Consider the following 25,846-nt stretch of genomic DNA (forward strand, 5'->3'; position numbering starts at 1 on the left):
GGAACAGATGGGCCTTCGACTGTATTATGACAGAACACAGGAAAATCTGACACTGTGTGCCAGCTCATACCATCCATCACCAGGAATTTTACCCACAATCCACAGTGCTCTTCTGCTTCAGATTTCTACTAAAATGCTGCTGAAGAGCCTGTTTAGTTTACATGAGCCGATATTAATATTTAAATATATCTAAACCCAAAAGCATGCTATTTTATTTATTAATTTTCTTTCCCTTTTCTCCCCAATTTTAGTGTCACCAATTAGTCTTCTGCTACTGGAGACCCCGATCACATCCGAAAAGGGTATTTTCACCTGAGACACACTCCCACCGACGTGTGCGCAGTCCAACGACCTCTTCTTATTCACCTGTACTTCGATGTATTAGCGCATGAAGCTACTTTCACACATCGTCGTCGTAACTGCAGCAATTCCCTCGGCATTCCACCCTCGAGCCAATCATTGTCCATATAGGCGCCCGAGATTTCAGGACTGGTGTGCTAGTGTGTTTTACTGCTGTGCCTTAAAAAGCACCTATAGACATTTTAGTGGTTTAAAATGGCCTACTTTGCAGTATTTTAAATATAACAAACCAAATGTTCTAAATATTTAGTTTTACCAGTCAAATAACATGTAGATAATTTTGCGGGTAATGAATTTTGAGGTACATGACTCCTGGGGGGAGTGAAGAAGTTAAAGCTCTCAGCAAGAGACGGGGAAGCAAGGCTGATCTAATAACAGCCAGATTTATCGAGCTTCCTCATTTTCACCAATGCTCTCCCTTCCTCACTCCTTCTCTCCTCTCTCACCTCTCTCTCTCGCTCTCTCTCTCTCTCTCTCTCTCGCACCTCTCTTTGTGTCGTAGTCAACAGAATAGTACGGTTGAGCACACACAGCATACAATCAGTATGGGAGGAAAGAAAAAAATACTGCAGTAAAACTGCCCCATGTGCACAACAAACTCTACATCCAGTGCGACCAGTATGAATGTTGGGTCCTGTACTTAGGTTATCTTTCAAACAGGTTAAAAAACTGAAAAAAAAAAAAAAAAACACACATCAACACTTGGGAGTTTCATGGTATGAACAAAGTGCAAATACATGCTTAAAAACAACTAAAAAAAACAATAATCAGTCAATATTATAAAATAATTAAAATAATCAACATAAAATCAACATAAACCATCACTTATAAGTGTCTGACACCTGTCCACCACAATAGCCATACCCAAGGACGGATTAAGGATAGTCTGGGCCCCTTGGGCAAAGAGTTGCCCAGGTCCCCCCCCCCCCCCCCACCCCGCGCGCCCCCCCCCCTCCAAAAACATAAATAAATTAATACATTAAACAACCTGTCAATAACTAACCCTAACACAAGAATCTATTTTATACAAGTTTCTTTCTACTCTTCTTTCTTGCAAAGTCATCCACTAATTCATCAAAATTAAGCTGTCTGACCAAATCTGATTCAATGGCCAGAAGTGACAGTGAGTTCAGGCGGTTTTGGCGCATCCTAATCCTGAGTTCTTTCTTAATACGAGCCAGTTTGGAGAATGAACGCTCCCCTTCACAATTTGTGATAGGCACAGTCAAAAAAAGTCTAAGTGCTATGTAGACATTTGGAAAGGTTGACTGTAAATTCAAATTTATCATGGTTTTGAGCATTTTACTAGGACATTTTTCTTTTTCTGTTATGAATGATTTGTATTGTATCAATTCATCTGCCAGGCTCATGTTCAGATCTGAAGGATATGCTGCAGCGAGTGAGTTAGCCTTTAAAGTGAGCTCACTGTTGGACATATTGTCAGGCATGAAAAGAACATCAAATAGCTCAGTTAAGTGTGTGTATGCATTCAAACGGTGGTTGAGACAGGACACAAGTTTGTCAATGACAACATTGAAAGTTTCGATTCGAAACTTGTTCTTTCCGTTAAATGCTACACCTGGCTCTGCACTATCATCAGACATAATTTTGCGCTTCTTTGTACGCTGGAGGTCATGCCTGTACTCTTGGGAGACAGCAGTGGTGACATTTAAAGCTGCCCCTTCAAACACCTCAAAGTTATCTCTCTGTGCTGCCACAAAGTCTCGTAAAGACAAGAGAAGTTGTGTAGCTGTACATATGTCAATATCATGCTTCTGCAGCTGCAGGCTTGTGGCTTGGAACCTCTGTAGTATTGTGTCCCAGAAGTATGCCATGAAGGCCATCTCCAACGTGTCCAATTTGTCACAGAGTGCAGAGGCTTCACTTCGAGTTACACATTTCTCCTCCATATCTTTAGACATATCATTCAATGCCTCTCTCAGTTGTGCATAATATTTCCAAAGAGCCTTAGTTGACTCAGCTCGTGCGCTCCATCGAGTACCTGACAGTGATTTCAGTGTGAGTTTGATATCAGTATCACGGAAAACCTTTCCCCACCTGTGTGTAGATGATGCACAAAATGTGTACATTGCCTGTACAAAGTCAAAAAAACGTCCAGCTTCTGGGCTACTGTCAACAGCATTGACACCAACTAAATTCAGTGAATGTGCTGCACAGGGGACATAACAAATCAAAGGGTTTCTTTGTTTAAGATGAGCTTGGACTTCATTGTACTTTCCTGACATGTTACTTGCATTATCATATGACTGGCCCCTACAGTTGGATAAGTCTAGGCCCAGATTCTCCACCATAGCAACGACACACTCTGCCAAACTGTCCCCACTATGGTTTTCAATAGGCTCAAAAGCTAGAAAACGCTCAACTACATGTCCGTCATTATTAACAAACCTGAAAATAAAAGTAAGTTGGTCCACATGAGCAAGGTCTGGAGTGGAGTCAACTATAACAGAGGAGTATTTTGGCTAGGGCCCAAAAGCATGGCTAGGGCCCCCAAGAGGCCCTGGGTCAAAGTCCCTGATAGTCAGAGGATCCTTAAAATGGAGGGCTCTCGGAAATAAAAATATATTGTATCATAAATGTTGATAGGCATCGCAAAATGTTTTGGCCCAGGGCCCCCCCGGGGCCCCCTGACCTCAAGGGCCCCTGGGCGCTGGCCCCACTGGCCCAGTCAGTAATCCAGCCATGGCCATACCTGTTTGTTTGTTTGTTTATTAGGATTTTAACGTCATGTTTTACACTTTTGGTTACATTCATGACAGGAACAGTACTTACTCATTACACAAGGTTCATTAATTCACAAGGTTATATCGAACACAGTCATGGACAATTTTGTATCTCCAATTCGCCTCACTTGCATGTCTTTGGACTGTGGGAGGAAACCGGAGCACCCGGAGGAAACCCATGCAGACACGGGGAGAACATGCAAACTCCACACAGAAAGGACCCAGACCGCCCCACCTGGGGATCGAACCCAGGACCTTCTTGCTGTGAGGCGACAGTGCTACCCACTTAGCCACCGTGCCGCCAGTCACACCGGTCAAATCTCAGTTGACCATTTTTATGCCTTTCTTGAGATAACTCAAAAATCCCGCCTATCCATTTAAATCATGGATGTCCAAACTACGGCCCATTACCATTTCTGAAACGCACTGTCAAAGATAGATCATTAATCAGGACTGTTTGAAGTGTGCATGTATAAAATAACATTTAAAGTTAATTGTATCAGGCTACACATGGAGCATAGATGGACCAAATTCCCAGAGTTGCATTTCCAAATCTTGTGCAAACCCTTCCCAGAAAAACAAATCATAATACCCTTTGACTTGAATGTTTTCCCCTTGTTATCCATTTCCAGCACTCAAAACTAGCACTTAGAAAAAAAGAATGCATCGTTTGTAAACACCAAAGGAAAACCCACGCAGACATGCGAAGAACATGCAAACTTCACACAAAAAGGACCGAGACTGCTCCACCTGCTAACTGAACCCAGGATCTTCTTACTGTAAAGTGACAGTACTACCCACCAAGCTACTGTGCCGCCCCCACACACAGAAAACTCATATGTGTGCACATGCCTTTTATATCCAGACATGGGTGTAATTATTTCCTTTTCCAGTCTTCTCATATGACACGTTAAACAAAACCAGGACAGTGTATGGGATTGCATTCTACACAACTACGCTTTCATCATGTGGGTATAAAAACAACATCTTAAACTTTGAGCACAAGATGCAATGCAATAAGCAGAAATATAAAGAGGCCGACACAGTGGCGCTTGGAAAGTAATGACAGCATGTGTCTGGCACATTGGCACTGTGGGTCGCGCTGTTGTACAGCAAGAAGGACCTGGGTTTGATTCTCCTGTCGGGTGACCAGGGTCCTTTCAATGTTGAGTTTAAATGTCCTTACTGTGTCCACATGGGTTTCCTCCGGGTGCTCCGGTTTCGTCCCACCGTCCAAAGACATGCACTCTAAAAATTGCCCTAAGTGTGCATGTGTGTAAGTTTGTGCCCTGTGACGGACTGGCAACCTGTCTGGGGTGTTTCCTTCCTTTCGACCAATGAATCAGACTCACCATGACCTTAACAGGATAAAATGGTGGTAAAACAGACAATAAATGAATGATGGAATACATTATAATACAGTAAGTCAATAAATACACGTTTTTTATTTTATTTTAAGTGAAACAGTCTCAGTTCCTCAGTACTGTATGTCAAACCATCATCAACACGGGACAGTGGTTAGAAGTTAAAACTCACTGACCCTGACAGACCAGAACAGAACTATTGTTGCTGAATGTCCCAAAAGTGCAGCCAATCCCACATTTACATTTTCGGCATTTACAGTACCATGACAGCATATTATCTAAGCAACTAAGGGTTAAGGGCCTTGCTTAGGGGCAGTCTGTCAGTGGTGGGGCTTAAACCAGCGACTTTCGATTACTAGTCCAATACCTTAACCACTAGGCTACAACTGCCTACATCTAAAGAGTCCATTATAATACAGCTATGGATCCAGTTGCTACTTTAAATTGTCATATAATAGCCAACAAATAGAAGGACTGGGTGCACCTTATGGTGCAAACATTCATTCCTATTGATGTTTTAATGATCTAGAGTAATAATGTCAAAATGTTGTATTAAAGACGTGTATTAATTTAGACAGCTTCTATCATCCTCCAATTTTGTTAGTCTTAATCGAGTTTATCTCATTTATTTGTGGCTGTCGCTGAATTTGAAGATCATATAGAACATATTATCTATTTACATTTACATTTTCGGCATTTAGCAGACACCTTTATCCAAAGCGACTTACAGTACAGTGACAGTATATTTTCTAAGCAATTGAGAGTTAAGGGCCTTGCTCAAGGGCCCAACAGTGGCAGCCTGTCAGTGGTGGGGCTTGAACCTGCGAGCTTCTGATCAGTACCTTAACCAGGTCCTAATCAAAATGCAGACTAAACAAAGATTGGTACATTTAAAAAGGTCAGTGGTATATCGGGTCGGTGTACATCACCTTTTTTATCTGTCATGCAACCATCACACAGTGGATTCCGATAACAGACAGGTGGATCAGAATCGAGCACGAGGCAAAGCCCTTGTAATCTCCTCTGATCATTACTATGAACCTCAGTGCCCTCTTCACTTTTACGACCACCTCTTTCTCTATATGGCTCTCAAGCTTCTCAGGGCATTCCCCCTTTTTACCTGTGAATTTACAACCACAGGAACAAACTGCTGTGCTCTTGTGCAGAGTTCTAATTACAGTGGAAAAGTGCTATAGGCCAGAGTCATTTTGTAATGGGCTACAGGAACAAAAGCTGTTAAAACAATTTAACTAGTATGATTTACCTATTGAAAAAATAGTTTTCTAGTTTGCTCAAGCCTTGACCTCTTTTATCAACAAGGCGCTTCTAAACTACCACTCACTGGATGGTTTCTTTTTTTTTTTTGCACTCTGTGTAAACTCAAGAGACAGTGGTGAGGAATACATTCATGTGTTTACTAGAATGCCATCAAACACAAATGCTGTTAATGGAAGGACACAGATCATAAAAAAAAACCCAATAATAAAAAGTACTGGGATTGCAATTTTTAGGCCATCCAGTGACTCATGACCAATGCTTTTCTTCCACCTTCTTAATCACAGGTCTGTGGTTAGTTTGTGGTTTAATGAGCTTTCTGCTTTTCCTACTATTAAACTGTAGGTTAATTTAATCATTTTGTACCTGAGAACTATACAAAGCCCCTTTACTTTTATTTTACCTTCATCATAATTCCTACTAATTGTGCGAAATCTTCCCAACCAACAGTTTTTTTTTTTCTTCTTTGGGTTGCTCCCATATTTAGGGGTCGTCATAGCAGATCTGGTCCAAAAACCAAACCAAAACACAACCCTCCTTTTTCTATCTGGGCTTGGGACAGACACTGGGAGTGCACTGATAAATGTACCTCTCAGTGGCACAGCTAAAATTCAGCAGTAGTGGGTGACCGTACTTTACTGCCACACCACCTGCGCACCCTAATGTCCTTTATAATTGAACCAGGTGAAATTTTAATTTGCAATACTAATATTTACAAATTTATATAATTTTATATATTTTATATATATATTGTGGCTTAATAATATTTCACCTATTAAATGTTCAAATATTAATTTATACATATTTTATATATACAGCAGATACTATGTGATGTGTACTAGTGATCACATACAGTAGAAATCTGAGGTGGATGTTTGCACAGGAGTATATTTGAAATAACAAAAATAAAAGTGGTTGAATACTTGTTTCTCCTCAATGTGTATCACATGAATGGATGCTGAGCTCTTTGTCTGGCTGCCAAACTGGGGCCCATTTACCGGCCAGACCAGTCTCATGATTGCATTGAAAGAAACAAAGACTTACAGTACACACACACACACACACACACACACGAGCGCCATGTGGGCACAAAAAACTGCATGCACGCATGTCTGACTGGCGCTGTATTATCCACCATACTGAACATCAGCATCATTTACACATTCATTATTAATCAATAAAGCAACTCACCTTTTTAAATCTGATGCTTGACTATGTAGAAACCCTGTCGGCTCTCCACGCCGTGGTGTGTGTACAATGCAGGGCTGAAATGCTGGAGCTGAGCATCCTCTTCTCCTCCTTCATGCACCTTCTCTCCTCCCAGGTGCTCACCGAGCAGGATTGTTAATAACGAACAGTGTTTAAACAGCGCCCTCTAGCGGTCACATAGGCGAACAGCATCGATACAAAAACAGGATTAGTGTATCTGTGCTGTTCACCTGTGTGACCGCTAGAGGACGCTGTTTAAAAACTGTCCGTTAATAACAATCCTGCTCGGAAATACTTGTCTGTAAAAATCAGGATCACGGTGACACCTTAGGGGTTGTTATTTTGTACCTTTAGGTTGTTTACTAATTATTTATCTTTTTAAGCCGGGTCGCACCAGGGCTCATGGACTGAGCACACGCATTAATAAATACAAATAATAGATTTATCACATCTCATTTGTGGTCACAGGCCACAGCTGCCCCATGGGCCACAGTTCTTTGAGGGTGTCACTTCAGCAGTATAACATGTTTTTCAGGACATAAAATGAACTAAACACTCTGTTCGGTTCATTTGATATTTTAAGGCAACCCATAAACACTATTATGATTATGGTACATTACATAATGCCAGGAGGTAAACAGTTCTGGGAAGGGTTTGCATAATATTTAGAAGTGCAACTCTGGGAATTGAAGTTTCCATCACAGAAAATACAATGTGAGTGAGGAAAAAAAACTGTATAACTAAAATAATAAAAAACAAGGCTTAAAATAGAAGCTATGGTTTATTTACAGGTCAAATAAAAGGCAGACATTTAACCATTCTGGGTTTTTACACTGCACATGGAAAACATATATACAACAGTCTAAATGAAGTGACAGAACTGTAAACAGCATCACATTTCATTACAGAAGTTGAGACGTATTCAGTGGGGCAAATAAATACCCAACCACTTTTGTTTCTGGCTTGCCCCTTTTCAGACCACTGTGTGTGGGTACTTAGCACTGCTGCCTGTGAGCACCCTTAATGTTTCAGAGACTCTTCAACCGAGTCATCTGGCTATAAAGATTTCACTCTTATCAAAGTCACCTAGGTCAGGGTTTAAAAAAAAATTGGGTCGCTGAGAAAAATAATAATAATAATAATTCATTTAACGAATTTTAATAGGCACATAAAAAAATGGACTTGTACTTGAATGCCCCCTTACAGAGGCTTTAGGTTACATCTTGTAAAGCACAGTGGAACCAGATTGCCACCGTTTTTGTTAATTAGGTATATTTCGTCTTGTGTTTCGTTTTTGATTACTTTGATGTGTTGCCTGGGTCGCGGCACAAATCATGGACAAAATATGGGTCGCTTAAAAAGAGTTTGAAAAACCCTGAACTAGATCTTTAATATATCACTGACCGTGACATGAAGAATTGTTATGAAATACACACATGATGCACATTTACTGTTTTGGCTCATCAGTGTATGTCCAGTGTATATATCCACTTATACACACATTAAAGAATAAAAAGTGGATAGATGCACTGCAAGTATAATAAAAATTGTTTAATACTTCTACTACTATTTTCCACACTGTATACACATTGTTTAATTATTGAAGTCTAGTTTTAATCCAGAAAATGATGCTTTAAAGGCTTAACCTTCAAGAATTTGATTGATGACAATTAAAAAAAATCTAATCAGCCAAAAAACCTTCACATCAAAAATGTACATGACTTCTATTTTAAATGATCTGCAATATGAATTTTGTAACAAAACATTTATATAGTAATATATTTTTGTCTATAACTCTATAACAAAACAGAGTCTCAAATAAAAGTTTTTAATACGTCTTAGCATACGGCATAAAAAGCATAATTTGAACTTTACAAGTTATTTACCACAACAAATATACACAAAATATCTACAGATACTGATAGTGCACAGTGCAGGTTTAGAAGCTCAATTAAAAGCCATTAGACATACACTCGTGTTATTTTACTCAACTGCTTTACATTTTTAGGCTTTACTATTACACTGGCTGTTATATTTATCATGTCACATTTTTTGGATCCTATTTTATTCTACACATGTTTATCTTCCAAATATGGAGCAAAAATATTTACTTAATAAAGCATAAATAAAGCTATTTTTTCCCATTTTGTTGTATAGAGGGTTACGATTTATATATGTTTAGTAACCGTTCCATCCCAATCAGGGCTTTTTATTTATTTTAATTGCAGGGCATGACACGCTTATTCATTTTTGGGGTGTGGGAAGCCAACACTAGAAGGCAACCCATTTCCAAAAGTAAACATGCCAAACTGTATGTGTATGTATATGTACAGTGTATCACAAAAGTGAGTACACCCCTCACATTTCTGCAAATATTTTATTATATCTTTTCATGGGACAACACTATAGACATGAAACTTGGATATAACTTAGAGTAGTCAGTGTACAACTTGTATAGCAGTGTAGATTTACTGTCTTCTGAAAATAACTCAACACACAGCCATTAATGTCTAAATGGCTGGCAACATAAGTGAGTACACCCCACAGTGAACATGTCCAAACTGTGCCTAAAGTGTCAATATTTTGTGTGACCATCATTATTATCACTGCCTTAACCCTCCTGGGCATGGAATTCACCAGAGCTGCACAGGTTGCTACTGGAATCCTCTTCCACTCCTCCATGATGACATCACGGAGCTGGTGGATGTTAGACACCTTAAACTCCTCCACCTTCCACTTGAGGATGCGCCACAGGTGCTCAATTGGGTTTAGTCCATCACCTTTACCTTCAGCTTCCTCAGCAAGGCAGTTGTCATCTTGGAGGTTGTGTTTGGGGTCATTATCCTGTTGGAAAACTGCCATGAGGCCCAGTTTTTGAAGGGAGGGGATCATGCTCTGTTTCAGAATGTCACAGTACATGTTGGAATTCATGTTTCCCTCAATGAACTGCAGCTCCCCAGTGCCAGCAACACTCATGCAGCCCAAGACCATGATGCTACCACCACCATGCTTGACTGTAGGCAAGATACAGTTGTCTTGGTACTTCTCACCAGGGTGCCGCCACACATGCTGGACACCATCTGAGCCAAACAAGTTTATCTTGGTCTCGTCAGACCACAGGGCATTCCAGTAATCCATGTTCTTGGACTGCTTGTCTTCAGCAAACTGTTTGCTGGCTTTCTTGTGCGTCAGCTTCCTTCTGGGATGACGACCATGCAGACCGAGTTGATGCAGTGTGCGGCGTATGGTCTGAGCACTGACAGGCTGACCTCCCACGTCTTCAACCTCTGTAGCAATGCTGGCAGCACTCATGTGTCTATTTTTTAAAGCCAACCTCTGGATATGACGCCGAACACGTGGACTCAACTTCTTTGGTCGACCCTGGCGAAGCCTGTTCCGAGTGGAACCTGTCCTGGAAAACCGCTGTATGACCTTGGGCACCATGCTGTAGCTCAGTTTCAGGGTGTTAGCAATCTTCTTATAGCCCAGGCCATCTTTGTGGAGAGCAACAATTCTATTTCTCACATCCTCAGAGAGTTCTTTGCCATGAGGTGCCATGTTGAATATCCAGTGGCCAGTATGAGAGAATTGTACCCAAAACACCAAATTTAACAGCCCTGCTCCCCATTTACACCTGGGACCTTGACACATGACACCAGGGAGGGACAACGACACATTTGGGCACAATTTGGACATGTTCACTGTGGGGTGTACTCACTTATGTTGCCAGCTATTTAGACATTAATGGCTGTGTGTTGAGTTATTTTCAGAAGACAGTAAATCTACACTGCTATACAAGCTGTACACTGACTACTCTAAGTTATATCCAAGTTTCATGTCTATAGTGTTGTCCCATGAAAAGATATAATGAAATATTTGCAGAAATGTGAGGGGTGTACTCACTTTCGTGATACACTGTATATACAATATAATTAAACTTGTGTTTTCTCTTGAGTAATATCTTATACTAGGGTGTCTTACATCAATACACTTTTTTATAAACTCCTTTAGAAAGAGTTTCTCAATACTTAAATGCATCCTTACACATTTTAGTCCTTTACACTGTGTGCAAATATTCTTAATCAATTACCGAACACAACAGAAGTTCCAAAACTTTACATTTTTTATATTAGACCAACAGGTCTGCAAAGAGGAAAGTTACTTTGCACTGACGAGGCAGACAGAACTCATATTCAGTTTGTGATTGCTTATAACTTTCCACATGATGGCAGTACCACCCAAATGCAGTTTGAGAATTCTAACGTATTCCTTGCACGTTAAGGATACGGTACTGTCTAATCTGAAATAATCATCCCTGTAGTAGGACCAACAGCTGCCATTTGTCCACTCATTCCATACTGCAAATGGAAATTTGTTTGCTTACCAGAGGTTCTTTACAATAACTGCTGTGCACTTCAGTCTTTAAACTCCCAAGACTCTTAACAAATGTTTTCACTCAGAATTTAAAAAATGGTTACTAGGGAGTGTATGTATTCATGCCAAGGGATGTAAATACTTTTGCTCAGACAGGTGATGTATTTGGTGGGGGTGTAAATACTTATGCTCAATCACACAGGTGATTATGTGTGTAAGCACATAATTGATGGGGGGTGAGAATACCTTTGCTCAGACAGGTGATTGTGTGGGTGCAAGCATGTATCTATCGGTCCAGCAGAAGTTCAGTAGATTGGCATGCCTTTCAAAAAATGAATAGGTGTAAATCAGACAAAAAAGTGAATACAACGAGCATAACAGGTGAATGTAATTTCCCGATCAGACTATACATTCTGAAGTTGGTCATGGGACGTATTAGCAGTCTAAAATCTGACAGAAAAATGATGAGGTTCATGTAACCAAATAACTCAGTTCTCACTACTGAGTGTGCACTTTGGAGGGAATAGGGCTTAGTGTTGATCACTTTAGAATGGACCGCGGCCTGAATCTGTCAGTAAGGGGGCAGTCAGATGACAAACTCAGATATTCACTGTCTAGAACTACTCATTTACCTGAACTAGAACCTGAATAAGCCCAACAGCAAAAAAACTTCTAAAATACCTTCAAAAACAGGGTCCAAAATCTGGTTGCAATTCTATTTATGCAACTCCTTGGGTCAGAATCCCAAAAAGTCATTAACTAACCACCCCCTAATGAGGCTTCCAAATTTCCTCATAAGGACGTGACACTAATGAAGCGCACTGTCTGCATTTCCTCATGCTCAGTCAGGTGAAAGATTGTGCTCTTTAGTGGCCCCGAGTTGTTGAGAGTGAAGGCGGCAGTACTCGAACTCATCTGATTCTCCCTCTCAGAGGTCTCCGTCCTCGTCCCCGGCGTCCTCCTGGCCATTGCTGAGGAATGCCTCTTTTTCAGGTAACGAGGCATCCCGTTTGTAAGTAATGGTGGGTTTGCACTCATCAGGCTCTTCCTCTTCCTGACTGGAGGGAGCCAGAGAACCTTCCGTGCTGTGCCATATTCCATAAGCAAAGTATATAACCAGTCCTAAAAAAGACATAAATAACAATAATGACCTTACTAATGTTGCTGTCAAAGCTCCTGAAACTATTGGCTATTTGATGTCTATAGTCTTTTGGCTTCTGATTACAATGAAATTCAGGTACTTATTTTTGTATTTGAAATAATGAAGTGCAGAGCATACATTACTCAAAATCATACTATATTCTGGTTTATCGTGTATCTGTGGAGTCACACCTACCAATGGCCATCCACAAAGCAAAGCGGATCCAGGTCCCTCTGTCCAGCTGCATCATCAGATACACATTGACAAACATGCTAACCACAGGTAGGAAGGGTAACAGAGGAACCTGCAGCCCAAAAGCAAAATGTTATTACAAATGATGTTGAGCATATTTAAAACTAAGGCACTGTAGACTGCATAGGGAAAAGTTTGTGAATGCCTGACAGTGAGCTCGTTGGATGTTCTGTTCTACAAACATAATTCAGAAAACGCTGGTACAGTATGGAAAAAAACAATGCATTGCAGTCAGTATAAACACAACTAGAAATCTCCGACACTGGTTGGAAGAGCATGACCAAGTCTTCCAAGTACTAACCTGGCCCCCTAATTTCCTAGACTTGAACCCAATTAAGCATCTGTGGGACCAACTCAATCGCCGTGTTCGCTCTAGGGATCCTCCCCCACGCCCCCTCCAGCAGCTGTGGGATGTACTGCAGTCAGCATGGCTCCAGATACCTTTGACAACCTACCAGGACCTTACTGAGTCTCTCCCAGCCCGTCTAGATGCTGTCCGTGCTGCACATGGCGGTTACCTTGGATATTAGATGGTGGTCGTAATCATGTGACTCGACTGTGTATTATATATTAATTAAGATATTATAACTATATTAACAAATTAAATGAAGTTGACCAGACAAAAATATATTGGGTCCATATTGTCTGCAATGAAATAATCACACTGTTAATAAATTATGTTCACCACTGTATTCCATTTCATTGTATGCTCTGCAGTGTGTGTGTGTGTGTGTGTGTGTGTGTGTCTGTATATAGGCATGAACAACTTCACTAACCTTGAAAGAAAGCTTGCTTTTACTTTCCGGTTGCCTCCATATGATAAGAACAAGAATAAGACACACCACAGCAATCCCACTAAGAGTTGTGACACTCCAGCTGGCACAGCCACCCTGCACAGCCACGATGCAGAAAGCCAGAATCAGAAAACCTACAACCCACACAAATAAAAAACTGAGAAAAAGCTTCAGGAGTTCCAGAGTAATGTTTATATTGTGTTTACGTGATAATCAGTGGAACACCTTAACTACCTCAACACATGACCGTGTTTACTTAGTAGCTACTAGGTGCTTTGTCATTTGTTGAAACAAACCTCATATACACACACACACACACACACACACGCACACATCTGCTGTAAACACTGTGGACAGAAAAGGTCTGCACATTACAGGTTTTGTAATGTAAAAATGAGACCAAGATGAATCATTTCAGATTTTTTAGCTTTAATGTGACTTATAATTAAGACCTTACCTAATTCAATCTGCACTATGAGGCGGACCTAGTGTACCAGAGTGTCTTTAGAGTTTGCTGAGTTTATGAAGTAAGAAACAAACTGTACATAGACAGACTATCCAGAGCAGAATACTTTACTGACTTGTTCTCTTGAGGCGCAGCACAGACTACACAGAGATGATCACGTGTGTAGAGAAGCACACTTTTCCATTGATTTTGGAATCCCCAAAGTGACAAAATGCACTCAATACATTAACACAAACATTGTCAGCATACTACACCATAGAAAAGTCTGTTATACTAGCAATCCTACGGCAATTCAGTTAGCAATCGGGTTAGTCAAAATGTCCAAGATGTCGAAGTCTAAAGCAGCTAAAACATCGGGTAACTGAGTTTTTGTATTTGAGACAAAGCCTCATACGGTGTTTACATTCAACTATTAGGGTGGGCTGTGTTGTGTATTGTAGCTTCCATTTACTCTATAAATCAATTCATAAGTGTTTCTGTAATGACTGTTGTTAAATGTGTCATTTTTCTTTAAAATTCTGTGAAATCTGGGATTTTTGAAAAACAATGTCCATAAAATTACGCACATTTTCCAGTGAATTTAGTAGGGCCCTACTAAAACAAACTGATATCAGTTTGTTTTTGAATATACATCACATTGCAAAAAATGAAATTATTAATATTGCTCTGAGTTTTTACACCACAAAAACAGTTGTGTGTTTTCATACCCAGTGTTTAGTAAAATATGATTCTGTGTTGCTCAGAAACTGTAGAAACAAACACAAGTGGTGAGAACCACCATCATTCATGTCTTACCCAGAATGCTCGCACAGACATTGACAGCGGAGCCGGAGAGGCCGGACGGCTCCGAGTTGTTGGGAAAGAGCAGCCCTTTAAATGTGAAATGCTCCACCATGCCAGGCAGAATGTCCACCATGGTACTGAAGGAATCTCTCAGTTCCAGCTCCTCCTGTGTGCTGGCCATCTGGTAGCCTTGGGAGGGATGATCTGGCTGATACCTGATACACAATTGTTATTGTATTGTTTATTTCTTTTTTATTAGGGTTCCATGACAGATATAAGTAATATATTTCATTTTATTAAATAACTATTAGACACTTGCTGTTTCTTAATAGTAAAATTACAAAACTGTAATGTCATAAGTAGTTACAGACTACTATAAAGCTATTGTGCCTTAAACTGCAGATAGTTTTAATATTGGTGATAACATAAATGTTATACAACACAGTATCTTTGGGATTAAGCAACCCCTTCTGTGTATAGGGGAGTTTGTTTGCAGGCTAGACAAAAGTAAGTTTAAATAAGTTTATTACTCTTAGTATTTACTGATAACTCACCTGAGCACCAGCACACAGGCTGCAACCAGAGTGTAGGCCAGGAGGGTCCCAATTGACATCAGATCAACCAGATCCTTCAGGTCAAACAGGAATGCCATGATAGCTGTGCAAAATGATCCACACACACATAAATTGAAGCCATAATATACTCAAATAGTAAAATAACTACAAATATACAAGAGCTAGGCAATATAACACCAGTATAACACAGTGCTTTACATGCTTTGTGAAATTAAGCACATTATCCTTACCAGACATGACGCCTGCAGCCATCGTAGCAATGATGGGCGTCCTTCTCTTGCTTACACGTGCCAGAAAAGAGAAGAGCAGACCGTCTCGGGCCATGGCATAGATAATACGAGGGAGAGGGAACAAGGAACCCAGGAGACTTGGTGTGGGAATGAGGAAAAGTAGGAATGGGGATGGAAATATGTACATTATTATAGACAAAATTGTTGTGAGACACATGGTGTCTCTTACTTGCATACATGCTAACGAACAAACAAAATAATTAACAAATAGATAACACTCCCAACACCAAATTCTGGTGGCAAGATACTGCATGCACCGTGATGGTGAGTCAGGTTTTATACAAGGCCAGTGCAATGTTATTGGTATTAAGAGCCGTTCTCACCTGCTAACAGACCTGTTGTTAGAGTAGAAGGCAGCGGGGGTTAGGTTTTAAGGTCGATTGCAGCCCATTGCTCGCCACAGGGCATTAGGAGCATGGTACCAATCAGGCTAGTGAGAGATGAGAATAAACAGGCCATGCCAAGTCAAAGAATACAGCAAAGTGCATTTACAGTCAGTGATGAAACCAAGACGACATTGCAGTGCTACCGTGGTTTCATCAGATTAAGCCATGAATCAAGCAAAAAACTCCCACATCCCAGATAAACCCAAGATTAGATTACACAAGATAAAATGAATGCATTCAAACAAACAACAAAGTTTAAAAAGTTAGACGAACAATATTCATGGATACTGATGGTTTTATACAAACTGTAAAATCTTGGCTAATACATTTATTGTATTATTAATTTAAGTATCCTAAACTTAGGGTCAAATATTTTTTTATTTAGGCCGCTCCCGTATTAGGGGTCACCACAGTGGATCTGTTTTAAAACCAGATCCCCTTCCAAGTGCAACCCTCCTTATTTTACTCGAGCTTGGGACTGGCACCTTCCAATGGTTAGACTGTTCGGCCACCCCCCTTATAGTACAACCTGACATATTTTTAAGCTCCTTAAATTTCAGCCTATCACATCCAATGTTTAAATGAGTAGAAGACAGCCCAGCAAACTTGTAAATAATAATAATAGCAGCTAGCTAGTATGACTGCCACCATTGTTACAGCTAAAGTAAAAAAACTGTATATTTAGTAATAGCTGAAAAGACTTTTTATAACTTAATTATTGGAACATACTGTACTTTCTGTGCCAAAAAAATAACTATTAACTTATTATTGGTGATCTGAGGTCTGTTGTTATTAAAATTATCATTTCTATGTTATAGAAAGATCTGTTAATGAACTTGGCATGGATTTTATTGGAAAACATGACTACAGGAGGTGTAGTAAATAGAGCTATGTTAACTGCGGCTGTTAAAAAGTATAAAGACCAGTGGTCTGTTGCCAAGTCGGAAGGAAAACCGTTACACTACGCTGAGAGTAAATTGTTCCAGATGTTTGGATGTAATCCAAGAACCAAAACAAAGATCTGCCATGAATCAGAAGCTGCCGAAACACAGATGATACTGTTCTTATTTAAGAAAAATTTATATTGCCATGGGCCAAGACACTACTAAAGAAGTGATGAGACCTGAGACCAAAATCAGCCCCAAATTTTTTTTTTTATAGCAGCCTCTATGGTCATGGCAAGGCAAAAGAAAAAAGCAAAAGACGTCCTTATACTGACTGCTTAAATAATACCTGTCACCTCAGATTTGATATATTTTACTGTGATAAGCTGAAATAGAAAAAGAAAAAAATCTTACCAATAATCACCAATAAAAATCTTACGAAAGATGACTATTCCTTCTTTAAAAGTTACTGGTTGTAGCAGCTACTGTTTATTTTTAGCTGGAGGCCAATACAACCTCACAGATAAAAATACACATGCAACACCATGCATGCAGGGCCCAGTCTCAAAACACCTTCCATATTCCCATGGTTTTCAGGAACATATAGTAAACTATAAATGAGGTAGGTGTGTTGAGCTGAACCCTGTACCAGTACCATGCATTAATGATCTTTGCACTTACCTGGTGGAGAGCGCACACAGAGAACCCACAGCCACCGCATAGGTGGCACCGTCCCAGCCTACATACTTAAATGCCACAGGAAGTGGGCTCTTCTGGTCCAGCATGTAATACGGCATCATCATGGTGAGAGCAGCTGAGACGCCAAAGTAGGCGACGAAGCAAATGAGGAGAGAGGAGACGATGCCGATGGGGATGGCTCTCTGTGGATTTTTCACCTCCTCACCTAGGAGAAACGTAAATGATATAAGTGTACAAAAACTGTGACATCCAAACCGACACAACTAATGAAAAACTGAGCCTGGATGGTCTGTTTAACAAGCCAGTAACCTTAAACAACACTGCAAAACCAGAAGTCAAAGTTTCCAGCTCAGCTTGGCAGTAAGCACATACATGACTGGCATCGGATAACAATATTTCCAGAGCAATTCGAGCTAAAGCATGTCAACAGTGGTCGTTAAAGTTCTATGAGAGATTATTCTTTTAGCCAAGAACACAGTTGTGTTAAAAATAGATCATTCCACTACGTTGTACAATAAAAATGTTTTATTATGTAACCGTCAGTGCGAATGATCAAAAATAAAACATTTTACATTAACCACTAAGAATTTTTTTTTTTTTTAAACAAGAAGCCTTATTATATAATATAATGTGATTGGCCAGGTTGAGGGTTCAAATCCCAGCTTCACCAAGCAGTCACTGCTGGGCACTTGAACAAGGCCTTTAACCCTCTCAGCTCTGAAGGCACCAAAAATATGCAGACCCATGTACTAAAACAATAAAGGCATTCTGCTTATTATAATTATATTAAATCAGAAACAAAACATTAAAAAAAAAAACTTTTTTAGGGGTGGGCGGATTGATCCAAAACACATTTGAATTCAGTGACCAAGCCACTAGTGACCCTCTGATTTTTGGGAGGCACGTGCACTCACCTGTAGTGGCAATGCAGTCGAATCCTACAAAGGCATAGAAACAGGTGGCAGCTCCAGAGAGGACTCCAGCGAAGCCAAACGGCATAAAACCGCCCATTCCGATGCTCTCTGGTGATACATCAGGCACTGTTGTACTTTTCAGAAAAAAAGACAGATAAAACTATATAAATAAAAATAATATGGCCTACAGATCAAACTATGGGATAAATTGGGATGTAATCTTTTTTTTTGTCTAACAGCCAACAAATGAAAATAACTTTTCAGGAGCACCATGTGGTGCAAATGCTATTTCTGGTTTATTATATTTTAGATGATAATGCTCCCAAACATACTGCTATAATTAATAAGCAATTATTTAATAATTTATTTATTAATTCGGATTTTAACATCATGTTTTACACACCTTGGTTACGTTCATGACAGGAACGGTAATTACGGGTTGCACAAGATTTATCAGTTCAAGTCTTTAATGTCAAACACACTCATGGACAATTTTGTGCCGCCCAATTACTTGATAAACAGCAGACTGAAGTGAGGTGCCTTTCAAGCCATCCCAAATCACATTATTCCAACATCATTGCAACTGTATAGAAAGTTCAACGAGCTTTAAATATTTAGATCTTTACGTCTTTCTGAGAAACGTGACATCTTACAAAAAATGCTTTAGCATAGAAAATGCCTTTTTAAATTTGCATTTTAAAACTATTCACTAATCACTCACTTGAAGCTTGAGGAGTTGGTGGCGTTCAAAATCTCTTCTGGATCTAGGTGCCAGTTCTTGAGTGTGCCCTTGACCAGGCCAGACACCACCATGAAGAGCAGCACCAAGATATTAATGCAGGTGAACACTTTGTTGACCATGGCTGACTCCTTTACACCAAAGGCCAGCAAGCCTGTATTAACAACGTAACGAGGGAACAAGGGAAAACATTATAACAAATAAATTACAAAAAAAATATTATATACATGAGGAGGACGTTATTTAGGTGCGCAGGGTTATCACCAAATAAATAGATTTATATTTCGCTTGGTCATAAAATTTAAATCTATTAGTATAATTTACATAAAAAATAATAATTTAGAACCTTTTCAACATACATGTATAAAGCATGGCTTAGAGGATTTATTTGTGTACCACCCTTACAAAAACCAAAATCTACAAATGTTTATTTTTAAGCAAAAAGTAAATTAACTTGCATTTTTAACAAACAGACTTAAATGGGAATTTCAGTATGAAGAATTAAATTTTTATTATATTTAATTATTGCATTAAATATCGCCAAATCTGTTAAATAATGCTCTTTCGTAGGCCATGCTTACCCAATAAGACAGAAATGCTTAAAATCCATGTGAGCATTCGTTAAATCAGGCTGAATGCAGCCAGTTTAGCCACTAGAGAGAGTGACTATTATAATGGTTTTGAAATTGTACGTCCAACAAGCTCATTGTCAGGTTTGCCAATGCTTTAGAGTCTAAAGTTTAGACCAAATAAGGCATGTACCCTATGAAATTATAATGTAAAAAAGTATAAAGTTCTGTTCTACAAATGCCATACCTGACAGACTTAGGATGATGGCCACTGCAAACATGTCTGGGTACTCCGCCAACACCCCCGGGACCTTCATGCTCATGTACTGCTGACAAAAAAGCTCAATTTGTTTGCCGATCAGCTCATCGAAAGTGGCGCTCCAAGCTCGGGCTACGCTGGACGTACCTTTTACATGATATAAGAACAGAATCATTTATCATACTGTGGCCTCAATTAGATTAAATTATTTTTTTAGTTCCTTTTATTTACAGCAAAATAAATTATGTCAACCTCTGAACCAACAACAAATTATTAAGTATTATTTTTGAATCTATTGTTCTAAATATTGAAATTGCAGGTGTGGGTTGTAGGGGTCACCCAGTCCAATAAAGGCACAACAAGTCTGATGCTGTTGTGAACTCTCACGAAATAAGTTCATGTAAACTATACAAGATCAAACCAATGTCCAAAAACATTTAAAGAAAACCTCATAAAGAAGCATGAAGTTGGAAATTGCTACAAAAAACAATTCTGTACATTTAATGCATCCTGCTAGGGTCACACCTGAAGCACAACATTTAATTTAATGTGGGGTTTCAAAAGAACTCAGTAATAACAGAAATGTTGCTAAACTTGTTAAACTTGTGTGAACTAAAATGTATATCTTTATATGTCAGCTACAACCAATAAAATCCCTTAAGACTCATGAGAATCAAATGCAGAACAGAACGTTCTCTATTTCTGTGAACTCTTACCTGTGGGGCATTACAAAATCTATTAGGAAACATAAGCTGATGAAATCCTGCTATCTAACATTTACCTCATTCATGGTTTATTACAGGAATGTCAAAACTTTTCTGGTTGGAAGCCAGATATAGTAAAATAATATGCATGAGCCTCAGACTCACAGACATGGCAAGCATAATTTGCCATATCTCCTATGTCACGAAGGAGAGGTCAGATGGAGATTCAGTTTTTGGCTGCTGCAACAGTAATACTTTTGGCCAAGGCTCTGACATTAGGGTTGAAGAAATCCGCTATTGACCGGTGTAAAACATGTGGCTGGCTGCCAGTTAGCCTGCATCCATCCTAAGGTCCCCCTTCCCTCACCCTAAAGGGGCCCTTTATACCAACATCAAAACCTGTAGTGGAGTATAGTGTTTGGTGCTGCTTTGCTGGCTCAGATTATCGACAGCAAGCAAGTATTAAAGTAAAACATTTATTTAACATTAGTTTAGAAATTTCCAGAAGAATGCCAGGTTAGTAGCATTTAGTTTAAAGCTTATGAGAGATTAAACAATTTAATAAGACAAAATAGAAACAAAAAACGTAAGTAAATCAACTTATTAATGGTTTAAAAGAAGACAAATTATTTTAGTATGACCCAGTTAGGGCGCATTCACATGAGAAGCATTTTGCGCTTCGTTCGCCGCGAGTCTCGACGCAAACTGCTGCTTTGCTCAAAGTGTGAATATAAGATAAATTGTGTGAAATAACCATCAAATCCACTCCAAAAGCGTCCACATATACTTGCATATACTTTCCACCACAGACAATGAACAATGTGTGTGTTTTTACCTATAATATAGGAGAGGATCAAATTCCAGCCAGTGATGAAGGCCCAGAGCTCCCCCACTGTCACGTAGCTGTAGAGATACGCAGAGCCCGTCTTGGGTACGCGTGCCCCGAACTCAGCGTAGCACAGGCCGGCCAGAACGGACGCCATGGCAGCTATGAGGAACGACAACACTATGGCTGGACCGGCGTTCTCCCGTGCCACTGCTCCGGCGAGCACGTACACACCGGCACCGAGAGTGCTGCCGACTCCCAGAGCCACCAGGTCAAAAGTGTTGAGACAGCGAGACAAATGTGAGTCCTCGGCATTGCAGTCGACCACCTTCACCCGCAGGAGCTGCTTGCCGAAATTTATGAGCTTTTGCAAAACCATGGCTCAGCCAATCCAGCTTAGTCTGGTCGGTTTGGATCCGTTGGCACAAACGGTGTACCTAAAAGAGAGAAGGTAAATGAGTAACGCAGGGCTGCCATTTATAATAAGTAAACAATGACTGGAAATGTATTCAACTTCTGAGCTTCTAATAAGCAGATCCTTATCACCAAACTGTCAGAAACAGATTCCATGAGGGTGGTATGATGGCACGATATATGCACTGTCAGACCTTTCAGTGGTGTAGTGGGTTGCTCCTGACCTCATGTGGCCAGTGTGTGTAGGCAGTTCCTGGATGACAAAGGCATCTCTCAGGTGTTATGTATTAATGCATTCGAACCAAGTACAAACCCTATTTCCACAAATGCTGTAAAATGCATAAAATAAACAATCTGTAATTTGTTTACAACTTGAATTTTAGATTATATAATATATAGATTTCGGCATGTTCTCATGATTTTTACATGGGATTGACTACTTTACTTTGCCTTGGGGTTCGTGAGTGAGTGAGTGAGTGATATCCTGTTTAGAATTTGTGCCCAAGGTGTATTCCTGCCTTGAGCTCAAGGCACCAGAAAACCCAATGGACCCTGATCTGCATTAGTATGCTTGACATTATGCTTTCAGTGCCAGTCCCAAGCACAGATAAAATTAAGGAGGATTGAGGTATGTGGACTAGAATGATCCTCTCTGGCGCCCCCTTAATATAGGAGCAGTCGAAAGAGATAAAAATTAATTCATTTTCAGTTGTTCAAGTCAATTCTTTGGTGGTTTGCTTGCTTGGTCTCTGTGATAATAGACACCATTCATGATTTACTGCTGTTCAGCACTAAAACCAAAAGAACATTTTGTGCTTCTGGCTCTAGAGAAAAAAAGCTGGGAGTGGAACACAACTGTGCAATGATTTATTGTTTGGAAACCGAAATCATGTTCACTAATTGTACACTAAAAATATTTCAGTGTTTTAGTGTACAGAAGTTGAATGATCAGATCACAACCCTAAACAAGAAGTCTGCAGTAGTTTAAAGGCACTGGCATTTAGTTTACAGTAAATGCAGAGATGATCTGCAAAAATAATCACATTTAAGCGACTTTATGTACCAAGATCATCTGCACAAACAAGTGTTTAGGAGTGTAAAGTACAAAATGTTTCTTCGCCAAGATCAAGAAAAAAAAACACCAATAACCTTCAATAATTGCTGATAATTAAAAGCTTCTGGCACATGTGCGTCCTGTAATGCCAAGTTCACAGTACATGACTGGATCTCTTGTAATCGGGAGTGGTCGTTGTGGTTTTCACACTACATGACTGATCAGTAAAATGGGGGTCACACCCTACACCATCTAACACCATGAGGAATCATACACGAGTCTATCTGGTCTCCCGAACTTCGTTTTGTGACGAAAACACACGTGAGAAGTGCCAGGGTGTTTAATGATACCATGTCCAAAAATGTACTCCAGCAAGAAGCGAGCGATCAAAGTTGTTTGTGTGCTGATGTGTAGCGTAAGTAGGAAAAATAAATGAATCTGGGTGAAGGAGTGGGTTTTGGCTACACAGCCTACAGGGATCATCTGTTCTGCAGAGAGAGTTGGAAGCACTGTAAGCAAACACTGTAAAGCTCGTGTGTGCCAATGTATTTTGACATAAACTATATTACGCCCCTGTTCCACTTTTACATTTACAACTCGTCCCAGGGTTTCCCTTCTGTATTTTGCGTTCATAACAATTACAACCTGATCGCAACACCTTTCACACTACATGATTTTGAGTTGGCGACAAGTCCAGATATTTAACAGATATTGAGATTTTTCTTGGGCTGCTCGGATCGAGTTCACACATAGCGATCGATAGCCGATTTTTTAAGCCCGAAGTGAACGCAATTTGCTTCCGACCTGTCGACCTGTAGTGTGAACTAGGCATAAGGTGAGATTTACAGCACCATGATTTAGAGGCTGAGGCAAAAAAAGAACCCCCTGCTCCAAAATTAACATCCCAAAGCTCAGCTGGAGTTCACTGCTGATTAAAAAGAATGATTAAAAAGAAAAGAAAAAAATATATTGTTTAAGTTATTTGGTCACATTGGCTAGAAGTGTGACTGGAAAAGAAAAGATGAGGAAACGACTCAAACCCAACAACACTGTACCAACTATCAGCAGTGGCATTTTGCTGCCAGTGGAACGTTGATGAAATAATAAAATGTTCTTGCCTAATATGTTATTATCTTTAACCTTACAATAAAAAATAATAAATGCTTTGCTGATTTTAAAGGTGCTCTAGAAATAAAGTGTGGCTGATGTGATTTATATCCTGCTGCTTGCTGAGATGCATTACAAAGCTAGTGTTCATGCCATGTTCAACCACTGCAGCTAGACATTTAAAAATAAAACAGTTTTCTGTCACTAAGCAACAAAACGAACATCTCAAGCAGTCAAAAAGTCAAATTAGAATGAACGAAAGAACAAATGAAAAAAAAGATTTGTTAAATCTTGGATGCAACTGGGTCTTCAACCCTGTCAAACCATTTGATTTGCTATAAAGTGCAAATGACCACATGTTAAGCAAAGCTCTTTCTCTATAATACTTCATTTTGACCTTTATTTTAATCAATTCCCAAATTAAAAGATTTACTTGATTATGCAAATTCAGAGTTCAAAGTCAGAAAAGCATGAATTAAACATCCTAAATCCTAGAAAACGTACCTCCTGTCATTTCATACCCTTGACTGAAAGTATTGCATTACTATGCTTTGAAACTATGTACGCAGAGGCCATGGTCAGGGTCTCTAGCCCTTTAAGAGTAGCCATGTCAAACACGCCCACAGCACATGTCTGGCCAGAACAGTCAGAATTAGTTTTATAGACCTTCCTTTATCAATGTCAGAAACACAAGATTTAAACACATACGATTTATAATTTAATTACTGTTTAATACACATATTAAGTGCTGCTTACTGAAGTTATAATTTAATAAATATAAATATGTAATGCTTGTAATGAATATGTAATAAATGTAATGATTATCAATTATGATGTAATAAATGATTAAAACTAGGCTTCTTCAGGCACAGTTAATAAATATAATTTTATAACAACACAAGGCTTCTGTACACACGATTGCTAATAATAACTCAATTATTAATATAATTAAAAGCTTCTGTACTATACAGGATAGCTGGGTATAATTGAATGAATCATTATTTCTTTCTTAAATAATAAATGCTTTGCTGGTTTTAAAAGTGCTCTAGAAATAAAGTGTGATTAATAAAGTGTGATTTACATCCTACTGATTGCTGAGATGCATTACAAAGCCAGTGTTCATGCCATGTGTAACCACTGCAGCTAGACATTTAAAAATAAAACCGTTTTTAAGCAGCAAAATGCACATTAGAATAAACGTGTTTCAGGCTTTTAGCGTCAAGAAGCATGGTGTAGCTTCTACAGTCGGATATCCAGCTACAGACAAAAGTTTGCCCACATATATGTCAAGCAGAAGCAAAAATCCCCAGAATATTCACGAGATGTTAGCTAGTTTAACACAGCAGAAGCGTAAACAATAAAAACAGCTTTAAAAGCGGCTTGAATTTTACCTGCTGTGAGCCAGTCAGAACGAGCTATCTGTGCTAACCTAGCTAGTGAAGACCTCGAACTCGACCTCCACCAGTTCTGCCCTACAAATAGCAAATTGACACATCACATGGCCGAGATATTCCAGGCAACCTGTGTGTATGTGTGTGTGTGTGTGTGTGTGTGTGTGTGTGTGTGTGTGTGTGTGAGGCACACTGAAGCTGTCTATCAACTTTCCAACTCTTTCCAAGAAACGCACAGTCGAACAAGTCAGTAAAGTCATGCACACATAAAGC

At 39.5% G+C, this 25,846-nt stretch overlaps 1 protein-coding gene across 1 annotated transcript; it reads right to left on the minus strand.

Moving 5' to 3' along the window:
• Window positions 1-10,985: 10,985 nt before the first annotated feature.
• slc7a1a (solute carrier family 7 member 1a) lies at window positions 10,986-25,646 on the minus strand. Its single transcript, XM_063013587.1, has 12 exons — window positions 25,574-25,646; window positions 21,617-22,044; window positions 20,066-20,224; window positions 19,232-19,403; window positions 18,511-18,644; window positions 17,579-17,801; window positions 15,568-15,704; window positions 15,317-15,419; window positions 14,775-14,977; window positions 13,496-13,647; window positions 12,663-12,771; window positions 10,986-12,448 (listed from the first exon to the last, which is right to left on the minus strand). Exons 2-12 carry the CDS (start codon window positions 21,984-21,986, stop codon window positions 12,255-12,257), a joined length of 1,956 nt encoding a protein of 651 aa, XP_062869657.1. The 5' UTR covers window positions 21,987-22,044; window positions 25,574-25,646; the 3' UTR covers window positions 10,986-12,254.
• Between the last annotated feature and the right edge of the window lie 200 nt (window positions 25,647-25,846).

This window comes from Trichomycterus rosablanca, chromosome 18 (genome assembly GCF_030014385.1).
Source record: "Trichomycterus rosablanca isolate fTriRos1 chromosome 18, fTriRos1.hap1, whole genome shotgun sequence".
Classification (NCBI taxonomy): Eukaryota; Metazoa; Chordata; class Actinopteri; order Siluriformes; family Trichomycteridae; genus Trichomycterus; species Trichomycterus rosablanca.

Coding starts and splice junctions, on each gene's coding strand:
- slc7a1a (XM_063013587.1), bottom strand. CDS start 21,986: ATGGTTTTGCAAAAGCTCATAAATTTCGGCAAGCAGCTCCTGCGGGTG. Junction 20,225..21,616: donor GATCCTCTCCTATATTATAG/GTAAAAACACAC, acceptor ATCATGTAAAAG/GTACGTCCAGCGTAGCCCGA. Junction 15,705..17,578: donor CTGTGTGCGCTCTCCACCAG/GTAAGTGCAAAG, acceptor TCCCACACCAAG/TCTCCTGGGTTCCTTGTTCC.